This window comes from Asterias rubens, chromosome 19 (genome assembly GCF_902459465.1).
Source record: "Asterias rubens chromosome 19, eAstRub1.3, whole genome shotgun sequence".
Taxonomy (NCBI): domain Eukaryota; kingdom Metazoa; phylum Echinodermata; class Asteroidea; order Forcipulatida; family Asteriidae; genus Asterias; species Asterias rubens.
In genome coordinates this window covers 4,379,350-4,394,203 of record NC_047080.1, presented here as the reverse complement: position 1 = coordinate 4,394,203, position 14,854 = coordinate 4,379,350, and the positions used below count along the sequence as shown (strand labels likewise).

The 14,854-nt window shown below is 37.6% G+C and overlaps 1 protein-coding gene across 1 annotated transcript in view; it reads left to right on the top strand.

Moving 5' to 3' along the window:
- LOC117303313 (gamma-aminobutyric acid type B receptor subunit 2-like) overlaps positions 1–8,976 on the top strand; it is a 58,417-nt gene extending 49,441 nt beyond the window's left edge. The window contains exons 11-17 of the mRNA XM_033787480.1: positions 2,404–2,539; positions 2,903–3,013; positions 3,594–3,722; positions 4,305–4,476; positions 5,306–5,475; positions 5,967–6,089; positions 7,603–8,976. Of these exons, the coding sequence (XP_033643371.1) occupies positions 2,404–2,539; positions 2,903–3,013; positions 3,594–3,722; positions 4,305–4,476; positions 5,306–5,475; positions 5,967–6,089; positions 7,603–7,671 (910 nt within the window). The 3' untranslated portion in view covers positions 7,672–8,976. The remainder of the gene's footprint in view (positions 1–2,403; positions 2,540–2,902; positions 3,014–3,593; positions 3,723–4,304; positions 4,477–5,305; positions 5,476–5,966; positions 6,090–7,602) is intronic.
- The last annotated feature ends 5,878 nt before the right edge of the window (positions 8,977–14,854 follow it).

The window sequence follows — 14,854 nt, the reverse complement described above, 5'->3', positions numbered from 1 at the left end:
CTGAGTTTTTACTATATTCTTTTCGCCCCAAATTATCTTCGTTACAATTTCTTTAGTACAATGGTATCTTTATATGTCCCTATAGAACAAGGTAATTTTTAAAGGCAGTGGACACTATTGGTAATTATTACAAATAATTATCAGCATAAAACCTCACTTGGTAACGAGTAATGGGGAGAGGTTGATAATATAAAACATTGTGAGAAACAGCTCCCTCTGAAGTGACATAGTTTTCGAGAAAGAAGTAATTTTCCACGAATTTGATTTCGAGACCTCAGATTTAGAATTTGAGGTCTCGAAATCAAGCATCTGAAAGCACACAACTTCGTGTGACAAGCGTGTTTTTTTTATTTCATTCATATCTCGCAACTTCGATGACCAATTGAGCTCAAATTTTTCACAGGTTTGTTATTTTATGCATACGTTTAGATACCCCAAGAGAGAAGAGTGGTCTTTGACAATTACCAAAGGTGTCCACTGTCTTTAAGTATTGTATCATCACCAGGAAGTGTTCAGCATGAAGTAAAAACGAACGCGTTTTCTTTGACCGTCCTCTGTCCTGAGCAAAACAAAAACAAAGCTTCTCCTAAAGATGGACTTCCCGACCTTCAATTATGAAATAATTTGCGGGAAATTCTCGACATATCTTATCGACTCTTCCCCGCAGATGGCATGCAGTTTAACTCAAGCGTGAATGATAATCAAATCCGGAAATTGTTCATCGTCAAACCCACAAGGTTCACCCCGGTTAGATGAGCAGAGAGAAAGACAGAAAACACATTCATAGGGAAAGAATTTTGCGGTATATAACAGTCCTCATTAGACTAATCAGTGGTGCCAATTATGAGTTCTATTCGATCCGTAATGGCCGTGGATCGTTGGCAAGTTGATTAATTTTTTTTCTTATTGGATGACAAGAGCGGTTCAACCACTCTTCATCTATAACACACAGAGAGGAAGGATGCAGCAGTTCAGTATCGATCACTTCAAGGGTCGATACCGAAGTCTCGGTTACATGTGTACTGATGTCTGTCGTGTGGAGTCAATGCTCTCTATCATTTCAACCCGTGCGGGTAGATAGACACTTGTTAAGAAACAAACCCATTTAAGAATCGACACTAAAGCATCGGGGCATGCATCACCACGACGTCTGGAGTCGATTTCTCCGACAGAGTTTGACAACTTTGTCTACTTTCTTTGTAAAACTCTCTCTACTGGGTTTTAGTTGCCTCAATGGTGTATTTCCCTGCCGTTCCCCCCGGTTCGAATCCCCCTCAGACCCAAAATCTTGCGTGTGGATTAGTGTTTCAGTCCTACCCCGCACAAGTATAATTTAAGATCCCTGAGAAGAGAATAAACTTGCCCCCACAAACCCGGTATGCCCTTAGGACGACCTTGTTCCTTGATGCATAAAAAAAGCAAACAGGATATGAAATCGGACAGGATCGCGGGGCAATAATTACCAACAGCCTGCGGGTCCATTTGGGAGAACACTGTGTTAAAGAATTGCAGCTGGCAGTGCCCTTAACCAACCAATAAAACTTCATCAAACATTTGTAAACATCACTCTTAAACCATACGACTCGAGACCGCCCACACTTTCCGCATATGCAGTTATATACAGATTGCATGCACTCTTTTTAGGGGGGGGGGTGTACCTTATGTGTTTAACCTTTCGGCTGCTCTCATTTTGTATAAATGTAGATATTCTCTTGTCTATTTATAAAGACGACAAATCGTAGGTTGAAAATTTTAATGGAATGGTAACAAGATGAGAGAAACAAAAAAGAAAATACTCCCTCGAAAATTGATGTGTTAAACCAGAGCACGGGCATTGGTTTGCTAAAGAGTTTTGTTTTTTAAGTGATTTTTTTTTGTTCACGATTACAAAACTTAATTTAGACCGTTATTATGTGTGTAATCAACTGAACCTAATTTATACTTAGCGAGACTAGACCAAAAGCAATGCTAATGGAGTGTCCATCGTTTTGTTTGTCTTAAACTTCATCATTCAAATGGTTCTCAGTTTTATTGTTTTAAAAAACAAATTGCATAGAACAGGAACAAAAATCTTGTGCATAATCGAGTCCCTGAAATATCGTTTCTCATCTTTATTATTCTTTTATAAATCTCTGTATTTTAAACTTAATTCAGCCTTTGGCTGCGATGTTTGGATGTTTTTATTAAACCAGTAATAATGATAATAATCTGTGGGGATGAAGAGCTCAAATTTTCACAGTTTGATATTTTATGCGTATGTTGGGATACACCAAGTGTCAATCGGGTATTGGTCTTTGACAATTACCACACAGTGCCTTTAATAAATATACAAACATATACACAAATTATAGACTGCGTCAAAGATGTTGGCTAAATTTCTCTGTTTCTCTCTCATTTCGGTAGTGCAATCAAAATATCCAGTCCGCAGCTGAATAACATGATCGCCTTAGGTAGTATGCTTCTTTACGGGTCAACTTTCCTCTACGCACTCAAGATCGAAGTCAACGAAGATATCACTAGATACACAGTGTATTGTCAGGTACGAACAAAAATGCAGCGAATTCTCAATTCTTTTAGCAAAAATATTGCTAAGCACAGCAAACTATTGGTTAAAAGAAATTAGGTCCTGACCGAAATACCTTGTATGGTATTCTAATAATGTGAAAGCTTTACAGCATTACGAAAAATGTGGCTTTAGTGCCAGTTTATTAGGCTATTACGCACCATGGTAATGAGATGTAATAATTTCACAAATATGTTCAGTATTTCTTGAAAATTAAACCACATATCCGAAACTAAACGACCTTAAACCATTGCTTGCGTGACAACCAAGTGTTTTAATGAACGGGTCCTGTGGTCGAAGGTAACACGCCAAAGTTCTCCTGTTATTTTGTCTGCACAGCTGTCGTCCGGTATACTGTGTGTTGGTCTATCGCTGGCTTTTGGCGCCCTTTTCATGAAGACGTTCAGGGTCCACCATATTTACACGAGTGCCATGAAATTAAGAAAGTCGGTGAGTATTAGATTTCCTATAATCCATCACTATCCTTCAAGAAAAAGAAGCAAAAGGGTATAGTCATTGAAGGGGTACATTTGGGGTCCACAGAGGTGAACGGTTTGACTGTACTTTGAAATACATACTTATATTAATACATTTTTAAAATTTCAATGTGTATTCTGGAAAACAATGTTCCACTGAGAGGTTTCCCCAGGGTAAAGAAGAAATAAATAGATAAATTCATAAAATGTTGTGTATGCTCTAATGCCTCCCTTGATGCTTTCCATATGCGGCCAAAACCAGTTCCGGGTAATTATGACCCGAAATCTGTGTCAAACTTAAGCAGAATCCGGGGCAGGAATCCTTATAATATTCCGAGTCAAACTGACCAAGAAATGGGTCTGACTCCCTGCGGGACCCGTAATCCGGGACCCAATTTCATTGCGCTGCTTTTTTTTGTTTCACTTCGCTCAAATTTTCGTTCCAACTGTAGCAGAACAATTTGCTTAAAATAAATGAACGTAAAAGCAATATTGAATTCCCTTTTGATCTCTTAATGTTTTTTTTCATATTTACTTCCTCTACTATTTATCAGCGAGCAACCATTACTGATTCTAAACTCATGTCTGCCATTGGGTTATTCGTCGTAGTAGACGCCATCATCTTCGGTCTCTGGATGTACTTGGACCCAGTAGTACTCGTACAGGACGAGTTGCAAAGAAGGGTACGTTTTATGAAGTATTATTTGGTGTGTTTTGCAGTACACTTGATGAAGTGAGAACATCAGTAACTTGCTGTTGCAAATTTCTTATTAGCCAACCGGATAAATGATAGAAAATGTGACTGTTGTAGTTGACAAACGAGATAATAGTATTAATAATTGCAATTTGTCCGATCAGCAGGGTGTGAGTCAGAGAGTCGTGACACTTGTGTCCTTAAGCAAGACACTAACAAAATATTGCTTCGTCCTTCGGATGGGACGTAAAGCCGTTGGTCCCGTGCGTTGTTTATTGAGCGTGAAAATAGCCCATTAGCAGTTATCGCTGAGAGAAGAGGTTCGCCCTACGCAGTATTTCCTGGCTGCTGAATGTGCTGTAGCACCGTGTAAACCCTTATAAGGTGCAACACAATTGGGTCTCATAATTCATAACTTCCATAACCTATCTTTCTGAAAAGCCATTGAGTACCTTGTTGGTAGATACGTGTAATAAGACTTCGATATTGCTTTAATTATTACTTACTTCAATGTTTTCTTGTATTACTTATTGACTGATATATTTTTTGTTTTTATTGAAATTACCTTCAGACTATTAACAAAGCTAAAGAAATCTACGACAGTCAGATCTTCTACTATTGTACATCGAAAGATGAGATCTACTACAGCATTGCCATCTTTGTCTACAAGGGCGCCCTCTTGATCTTTGGTATCTTCCTAGCCTGGTCGACCAGGAATGTTCGAATTGCCCAGCTTAACGATAGTACGTGGGAATGTTGTTTTATATAGACTTGTTTGTGTGAAGTCACAACCACGGATGGCCTTCACTGCAAACAAAATATAAGCCCAACCCTTTCTCTGTAGTATAATATTTCTAACCCAATCGATAAAGCAACATTACCCAACTGATAAAGCAATGCTATTGTACCCAAATCAAAAAAAGCAAATTCTTCGTATTTTTTATTTATTTATAGTGGCATGTTTGTGCAAACCTTGTGTCAACACTTTATGTACTTAAAGGCAGTGGACACTATTGGTAATTACTCAAAATAATTATTGGCATAAAACTTTGCTTGATGACGAGTAATGGGGAGAGGTTGATGGTATAAAACATTTTGAGAAACGGCTCCCTCTGAAGTGCCACAGTTTTCGAGAAAGAAGTAATTTTCCACGAATTTGATTTCGAGACCTCAAGTTTAGAACTTGAGGTCTCGAAATCGAGTTTAGAACTTGAGGTCTCGAAATCAACCACCTAAACGCACACAACTTCGTGTTGCAAGGGTTGTTTTTCTTTCATTATTATCTCGCAACTTCGATGACCGATTTAGCTCAAATTTTCACAGTTTTGTTATTTTATGCATATGTTGAGATACACCAAATGTGAAGGCTAGTCTTTGACAATTACCAATAGTGTCCACTGCCTTTAAACAAAGGAAAGAACCAGTTAACTTATTATTGTATAAGGAAATTTAAATTAATTTTTTTTCTGCTAAAGAATCTGTATGAAATTGGGCGCAGATGTTGGAAGGGAATTCACTTCTACAGTTGTGTGTTTTATTTTCCTTAATCTAATTTTGTTTCCCCGTATACAGGTAAATATATTGCATTATCTGTGTATGCCGTCGGCTTGACTTGCGTTTTGACAGTACCGGTGGCATTCTTCAGTCATGGGCAGGGAGACATCGATTTCGTGTATGCCTTCGTCTGTGGCGCCCTCCTGTTTGCGAACACGATCATGTTGTGCCTAGTTTTCATACCGAAGGTATTCAATTCATTATAACATTTATTTCCATATGTACATAAACAGAACGACTCGAATGTCACTTGTTTTTAAAGAATTTGGGTACTTTTTCAAAATGTCCACAGATTTAAATAAAACTTACAGGGTTTGAAGATAATGAGAGTGGAAAGCTTCCTTTCAAATATTACTTTCCTGAGGTGCTGTAGTTTTTGAGAAATGAGTAAACCAATGTCATGAAAATACGTTTTTACATGCTCATAATTTTAGTCTCATGAGACGAAAATTATTTTCGTAACATTGTTTTACTCATTTCCCAAAACTACAGCACCTCAGCACGTAATATTTTCAGGGAAGCTTTCTACTATCATTATCTTCAAACTGTGTAAGGTTGGTGTAAATCTGTGGATATTGTGTTTTTTTGTCCTACAAAAAGTACATAGACCCTTTAACACAAAATATGTTTGCACTAATTCGCTCAGTTGAAACATGTATTATTCTTTTGTTTTTAACAGTTTATCTCGTTAAGAAACAACACCGATGGGGGTCGTCTCAATACCTTCATGCCATCCAACACTTTTACCGTCAGCCAAGACAGGCAAGCCGCGATTTCCAGGTGTAAAGAACGGCTGCAGGAGGTACTAAAACACCTTTTCAAAAATCATTCCATTAAAGGCAGTGGACACTATTGGTAATTACTCAAAATAATTATTAGCATAAAACCTTTCTTGATTACGACTAATGGGGAGAGGTTGATAGTTTAAAACATTGTGAGAAACAGCTCCCTCTGTCGTAACGTAGTTTTCGAGAAAGTAATTCTCAACGAATTTGATTTCGAGACCTCAAATTTAGAATTTGAGGTCTCGAAATCAAGCCAAAAGCGCACAACTCCGTGGGACAAGGTTGTTTTTTTCTCATTATTATCTCGCAACTTCGACGACCGAGTGAGCTCAAATGTTCACAGGTTTGTTATTTTATTATGTTGAGCTACACCAAGTGAGAAGACTGGTGTTTGACAATTACCAATAGTGTCGACTGTCTTTAAAGCCATTCCAATGAAATCCCTTGCATATTGTTTGTTCATTGATTGATTATATCAACTTTCCGCAAAGGGAACTCGGCAAACTGTCGGAACCGGATATAAACACCAAGCTGGCAACAGCCATATCTCTCTCGTACAAACTCCATTGGTTTTAGAGACACTATAACACAGGTTCAACCTAGAAGTCGAAAGTTTGGTCACAACACGGTATAGCTTTGCTTGTTCGCAATATGAACTCTAGAAGGTGCAGGCTAAAAGTACATCCACACTGAAGTTCCAAAATGTATTTCAGGATAGACCTTTAAGATATGAAAGCCAAACACGAATCACACAGCTTAAGTCACCTCGGGCGAGGAAGAGCGTGTGTGTGTGCGTTTGCAAGAATCCGAAAGGCGTCACAAGCCGGCCGGAATACCGCACAACAGAGGTCGCCCTAGGGCTTTACGATCGGCCAACAGATTGTGCACTATATAGCCGGGAGTGTGACTTCATGCGCAGTGTTCTTGTACTTTAGTTTACTAGACTTCATAATGTCATTGCTGTGAACATGGAACTCCCCTCTTGGTCATGGTGCACACACGTTATCGATCATGTGTACAGAAAACGGGGGAAATATGGAAGCCATGTACTTGGGGGCAAGTCTATGTTTTATTGCGGCAGATGACTTAACGGGAAGCTCAAAAGAGTTCGCCGCAAGGCGCCACGAAAATACTACAGACTTCAAAGTTTATTTCATTAAATATCATTCTATGGGTTTTGTTGATATAGTAAAGTGACCCTTATTTGACACTGGTGTGGCAGGAGATTCTGTCCAGGAGATGCTGTCACACATTCGGTGAACTGTGTACAAACTTCTTCTGAGAGCGTCTTCTTTTGTATCATCCTCCAGCCCATGTCAATTTCCTAATGGGGACAGGTTTCCCGATGACACTGACTTAACAACTCAACCTTTCTCGTTTGTTTAAATATGACCCTTCTTTAACTCCAAGTCCAATCTAAACCTTGTTTCATACAGTTTCTTAAATAAACAGTTTTGCCTATGATATTTTCAAAAATGGCAAGACCAGAGGAGTTATAGAAACAATCATTCTTGATTTTTAATTTTTCAGAAAACAGCGCGCCTTGAAAGGCTTGTTGAGCAGTTACGGGAGCTGAAGAAAGCGGCACCTGTGCAATGAACTCCATGTATATCAAGATTCTATACAAAGACAGAATACAGAGACTATAGATGAGGTTTATTCAACGAAACGAAGTGGAATGATTTTAGGAAGGCCAATTATATAGCAATCACTTTTGTGATTTGTTTTTTATAACTCAATTTCAGTTTTGTTTATAATATTACGCATCATGTGAGCGATTCGTGGGAAACATTCTTAATTTTTGACCAAAATATGTAGCTTCATAACATGCTATATTATCCGTAATATATAGCAATATGCGTTCTAATGGCAGACCTTTGGGGACGCTGGTTGGCAGCAGACTTACCATTGCAGTTCTATACTGTCTGAAACAAAAATGGAAATACACAATTTTAATGTCTGCAGCCACCTAGCTTACAAAGTCTTCCATAATAAACGTGCCACTTGACGTTCAAGGCACCAAATGACCTCAGGGAAGTACGATGGGCTTGCACCTTTTAATGCGAACTACAACTAGATCCGTGGTATTAAATGACTGTTTGAGTGGAGATCGTGCGGGTCATGAAAGTGAGTTGAGAGAGTGAGAAAGAGGTTGTAGGTGAAAAGGGGAGGCGGCATGGGCGGGGCGTGGGATAAGAAAAAGCCTCTGATGTACAAAAAAAATGATAACATGTTAAACGGTAAGTTTTGAACTATTTAAGGGCACATCCGTGAGTGTAGTGGACCATAGTTCGACCCTCGTTGGTTTCAACTGGTGTTTTTGTTTGGTGTTCATTCGTTTATATAGCGTATTTCAGGTTCAGGTTCAGGGTTATTTCCATACCATTTGTACGTGTACAATGTAAGGGAAAACTAATTATAGAACTTATAATAACAGTATGGGGAGTCAGTAATCGCTTAGATTAGATACTTAATACATGCTTTTCAAACCAGTGATTTCATTGGATACAATGATTTCATTGGATAATGTGCAGTGACGTTTTTCCATATCTGTTTTTTGATTGGTCCGAAGTGACGTTTGGCAACTGCACCATCCCCATGTTAAAAGAATGTAGGTGAAAGGTGATTGTGGACTGGGATTGACGTATAACCAAAACGGTAACCGAGCTCACAACTCGGTTATCGTTCAGTCTGAACAGCAGAACCAACGACCATTAACCGAAACAGTTTTTGGTTACCGCCGCCAAAACGCATCCCAGATGTTCAGGCTTTAGTACACCCTGACAACAAGAATGGCGAAAGAGGGTGCACGGCGAGAAAAGTGAATGTTCACGTGTACCAACCAACCTGTTTATACCTTTCTTTTATTGATAAACAAACCGCCTTGGTTGGCATGGTCGGCCGAATGTTAGTAAATCACTAAATCGTAAAATCAGATGTTTTAAAAAAATTCAACATTTTCTGCAAAGTTTCAATTAAATTAAATACCTCTCATAATTAGTTGTTTTGTTATAAACAAAGTAAACAAGTTTGGTTACATTGTTACCAAAAAATAGCGATCTTTTCTTGATTTGCACTTACGGCTTTCCATAGTTTTCCAATCTGGGTTGGCAAAAACTCGGGCTGGACGTTGCAAAAGCAAGGTCTATATTGGGTGCGTTCGTTTAGCTTCCCTGGGTCGACCCCGGTGTCGCGTATTTTATTTTTTTCCAGGACGAAAGTGGGCACACAATTACCCCACGTTCGTCCTCGAACCTGGAAAAAACCTCAGACACGTCACCACGTGAGCCTTCCCGTGGTGACGTGAGTGCACCCCAGGTCAGCCCCAAGAGCCCCACTTGTGGATTGGGTCACTTGGGGCTGGCCCGAGGTGCACTGACGTCACCACGGCAAGGCTCACGTGGTGACGTGTCTGGGTTTTTCCTGGTTCGAGTACGAACGTGGGGTAATTGTGTGCCCACGTTCGTCCTGGAAAAAAAATAAAATACGCAACATCGGGGTCGACCCAGGGAAGCTAAACGAACGCACCCAATAGACCGATTGCGCTCCGTGCGTCACGTGACCTATAATGGGTATTAGTTGTAAACAAACACGGCGCACTGCAAATTCAGAACTAATTGGGGAGGGAAGAGTGTGTATCAAAGTGAAAACCACATCTAGAATTGTAGCGCGTCTTGCGAAAGAGATAGATATAATTTGATGTTCCCGATCTCAGTTTTGTTCCCGTCTTCATTATAACAAATTCTTTAAGTGAAAAACAACAAATATTGGAACACCCAGTTAAGATCAGATACCAGTCATGCCAGTATGCGTGATAAATAATAACAACAATGATAAACAAATAAATAAATAAATAAATATATATATAAAGAAAATAAACTTTAGTTTTTACCCATACACCGATGTGTCAGCACTGTTTACTCAGTACCTTCCCGAGTTTTGTGAAAAAAAATATAACAGGCATGTCACTCGTGTGGGACTCGTTTTACATTGCCCTTATTTTAATGATTTTCCTGCCAATATTTTCAATAAAAATCTCATTATGAAGCTGCAAATCCCTTTATTTTCACCCTCAAAATATTTTATTGGAAGGGGGTAGCTGTCAGCTATGAGTCAGACAACTTCGCGATCTCCCTTATCACAGCCCAACTTCACGCCGTGCACAACGCAAAATCCACGGCACGTGAAGAGCTCGCTCAAAAGTCAGTAATTTGCGTAGTCTAACCCTACTCTCAAAATAAACCTCTTTTGTAGTAGAATACTGGAAACATCAAACAGCAAATGTGGTTTAAATCAATGTCACAATATTCAACTTTATAAAAAGGGCTCCGTTTTTAGTTAAAAGTGTTATTTATTGAAAATACAGCCAATTGTGGTCCATCGGTACGAGTCTTCTCATGTCTTTACTGTGTAGCTGTGTTTTTCTATAGGGCACGTGACCACATGTAAACATTGATAGCGCAATCGGTCTGAACTAAATTCCAAACCGAGAAGAAGGGTGATGTCTATAATAGAAGGTAAAATACTGATTTCATAGTTCTAAAGAAAATGCATGACTTGTCTCAAAAAATGACATAGTCCTTTGATAATAATATTGTGTTAAAGTCACAATTGTTTTCTACCAACAATACTTCTGCCTTCGCCACGAAGTACAGATTGTAGCGTGGAAATAATACGGGTTTCGCTTAATATAAATAAGTATGTTTAGATGGAACTTTAGTTGCAGTTAGCGACCACTTTTTTCATCAGTATAGAGATGATATCCAATAAAAAGCAACCACCGTTTTTGCTAACTTTAATAAGACGCATAATTATTATAGCACGTCCGTGAATGTATTAACTTCCAGTGAATGCCTTTTCTCCCGTCGAATATTTTTGGCCGAGGCTGGATGACGTCATCAATGCGTAACAATAATGGCGTTGCAAGCAAAATGTGGCAACCCGGTTACAATAACTATGGCCCTTTGTATAAGAAGCCACTAGTGAAGTGTAATGATTGACAATGTTGATTGATATTAGATGACTAAAACAAAACATGTTTATAAGTAAATGGTCATTTATAGGTTATTTTCAAATCGTAATTTCACAGGCAAAGCCTGTGGTTTTTATTTAGGTGGCATTTTCAGTCAATCGACGTATAATAGTCAAGGGTGTACACAGTATCGGTAAGATTGAAATGTTCAGATATTTTCGCACATGGTATACAAATGTTTGTTGTAAAACTTCCCTAAAACAATATTAGCTTGAAATAGACGCTTTAATAACATCACATGTTTACAAAAGAGCTTAGCACAGAAAACTCTTGCTTACCAACAAATGTTATAAATCCAAATACCATTAATTTACCATTGTTGTGGGTGTACCCCACTAATTTGTTGCTTAGCAAAAGCAGAATTGTCCGCTTAATGTGGGCCCTGACTATTAATTTTACTTTCTTCCAGCCTCTTGTTGTGTTAGATATAAAGCAAAATTGTTTTTTTTATGATAAAAACTGTAAAATTGTATAATTGTGTGCCTTGGATGGCGTCAAACACGGCATTTGGTACGTGGTAATGAACTGGTTTTTATTATGTAATGATCTTCTTAGAATATTTGTCTGATTTATTATTATATGGTACTTTTTCCACCGTTGTGATAATTGTCTGCTGTTCGAAGGAAAACAACACCCTGTGTGTTGTAGAATGTTTAGGTATATACGATATTTTGACAACTTGTTGGATGTGTGTGTGAGCGAGCGTGATATCCGCTGAAACCGACTGAGGGCTTACAAAAAGGATCTACCTCAAAAGGACTTGTATTATGCGGAAAACAAAGACAAGTCCTCAATTTGTGGATTTGTGTGTGGGTGGGTGTGTGTGGTGTGCGTGCGTGTGATAAACATCTGGACTTTTGACTTTTAGCCGAAGAAACAAAAAGAAACTACTTGAAAAAATAGGTGTAACTACATGTGACGAGAAAACACCTTGTTTGTATTATTTCTATCTTATTGATAATGTTTGTTTTAAAATTCACCATATTGAAAATAAACCAACACTTCACAAAAAAAAGTCTCTGTGTTTAATTTTTTTAAATTGCGAAAACAACTTGCAAGTCTTTGCATTATGTCGCTTAGTTTTTGTTTTTTTATAACGTTTTTTTTTTTTTTTTTTTTTTTTTTTTTTTGGGGGGGGGGGCTCTGTGGGCATAGTTTGTTGGGTTCATAGGATACACTGTACAGATTCACGTGCTTCCCAGACTTTTTAGAGGAAAAAATGCAGGCTGTAACTTTTTCCAAGCCTAGATTTGACCACAGTTTTGACATTGTGGTTTGAATTTAAGAAACCAAAAGTTTCTCCCAGTTGTTAAAGATTTGATAAGTCAAATATTTTATCCGCATTGGGTTCGCCACCCCCCCCCCCAAAAAAAAAAAAAAAAAAAAAAACACCAAAAACAAAACAGCAAATATTACTCCATGTGTTTCGTCGAACTGCTGAAGAGCTCTCAAAACAATCGGCTACGGACGAGAGAGCATGCGCACCAGATTCCCTTGATTTTTTTTCACAGCGCCACCAAGTGTTGGTGAGCAATCAGTATAATTACCAGACGATAATTTTCAATGAACAAGACCGTGCCGTATTTGTTTTCTATTCACCCCCTCCCCTCATTAATCACTCAAATGTGTAAGTTTCGGAGACAACACCACATTAGCTATCTTCTTAGAAGAGAACGGACAAGAATGGACTCCAAAATTTGGGATATAACTGCAGAAATTGGAGTGAACACACGCCTGGACTTGACTGGTAAGCAGATGACATTCTGTGCTAAAATTTACAATTCGAATACTTGGCGCGAAACGTGTGTGTTTTCTATTACTTAATGTTGTAAACCCATGTCAAGTTCAACCTTGCAATACAAAAGCATTCGGATTACTTTCCGTATGGCGCCACCACTTTTTCACCCTTTTTTACAAAAAGGGATATCTCATTGAGGTAGATTAGATACTATATTATTTCATATCGAATGAAAAAGTGGTGGCGCCATATGGAAACTTTTCCCGTTGAATAACCAGCCGGGCATTGCCGGGAAGCCAAAACTAATGACTGTTTGGTAGAAAATGTAATGGCATACACTAAATAACCTAATGGAGCCCCCCTCCCTCCCAACACACACACCTCTAGTCTTGCTCCAAAAAATAGATTAAAAATAACAAAGTAATGGTTCCATACATTAAATAGCACCCCTCCCCAAATTATACGATTCCCCACATGCACCCCAATTAGTTTTCTTAAAGGCACCTGCTAGAAGTAGCCACCACATGCCATTTCAGACTGACATGAAACCAATCTATTATTCAAAACAATGTTGGGTAAACAGCACAGACTACAGTAACAGTACACAACTTGGTCTACCCAATCAACCAACCTAAGCCGATATAAAACGTTGAAAAAGATAGAAGTACCATATTTATACATAAAAATAAAAATCAGTACTCAGAAATGTGCAAAATAATTATTAAACTTCACAAAATTGCAGATTTAAAACAAACTGTTTTGTATTTTTTAATTTATAACAAAATCATAAATATAATTTGACACACTTTCAAAGGTTGATGTTGTTGAAAAGAACTTGACTATCCAACAACATAAAATAATTTTCCAATTGGCAGTTTTACCTAAAATGGAACTAAATTTATTGTTTAAAAAAAATAGAACCAAAAAATTATTGCATACAGGTTGGTAATAAAACATGATAAATGTCTAACAAACAAACAAAAAATTTTTTTTACTTTCTATTGCTTTTAAATAATATTCAATTTTTCAATTAAGTACATGTTTGTAATGGCTACATGTAGCACTACTTTGCTTGAAAACTTTTCATGCAAAACGAGGTAATAATATAATATAAAATATAAGCCATGTTGTCTGGTACAGAAAATACCTTAAAGACACAAATGAAAAAGTTTTAAGTTTTTGTGAAAGCCATTTTAGGGGCAAATTCACATGTTGCTTCTCATATGCACTTGATCATTTTAAAAAGATAAAGTACAATAAATTTAGCATGTTTCCATTGTTTCGTCATACTTTTATAATTTTTTTTAAGATGGCAGCTTGATGATGTCAATGCAAAGGTCTATCTTAAATTCATAACATTCCTCTAGAGAAATACATATGTGATATCTAAAATATTATTAAAAGGAAGGAAATAGTATTGGGAGAGCGCAGCACAAAACCTGACAGTAAATTGTCTATAGTGTTATTATCGAAACCTAGCGGTCAAAATTACTTTACTTTTACAAGAATCAATGATGTACTTGTACATTACTTCAATCAGTATTTACATGTACCAACATTACAAAATACTGTTTGTGCAATTTAGGAAGTAGAAAAAAAACTCGGGAAGACAATTTGTAGTCTGAGAATTTCAAACATTATTTGAAAATACTGGTTCTTGATACGTTAACATGGGATTTGGTCATTTGACCACAGTTGGGCAGAATATTGCATTCGTGTATGACACATGACGAACAGTTTGATTGCCCTAAATTGTAAATTTCAATCGCTGTTCATAAAACAATCATTAAATGAAAGTTTTATAAAATAAAATTAATCAAGCACCTTACCTTTCCCCACTTGGAGTATAGTAGTAACCATAACACAATTAGTAACCATTAGTGAAGTTGTCAATAGAGGGCGGTATATAAGATGAGTGGTATACTCTCAACAACTTGTATGGATTCTCATTCAAATGATAAGTTCTGAATGGTATAACGTAGGCCTATAAAACAGAAATATCATAACAGTCT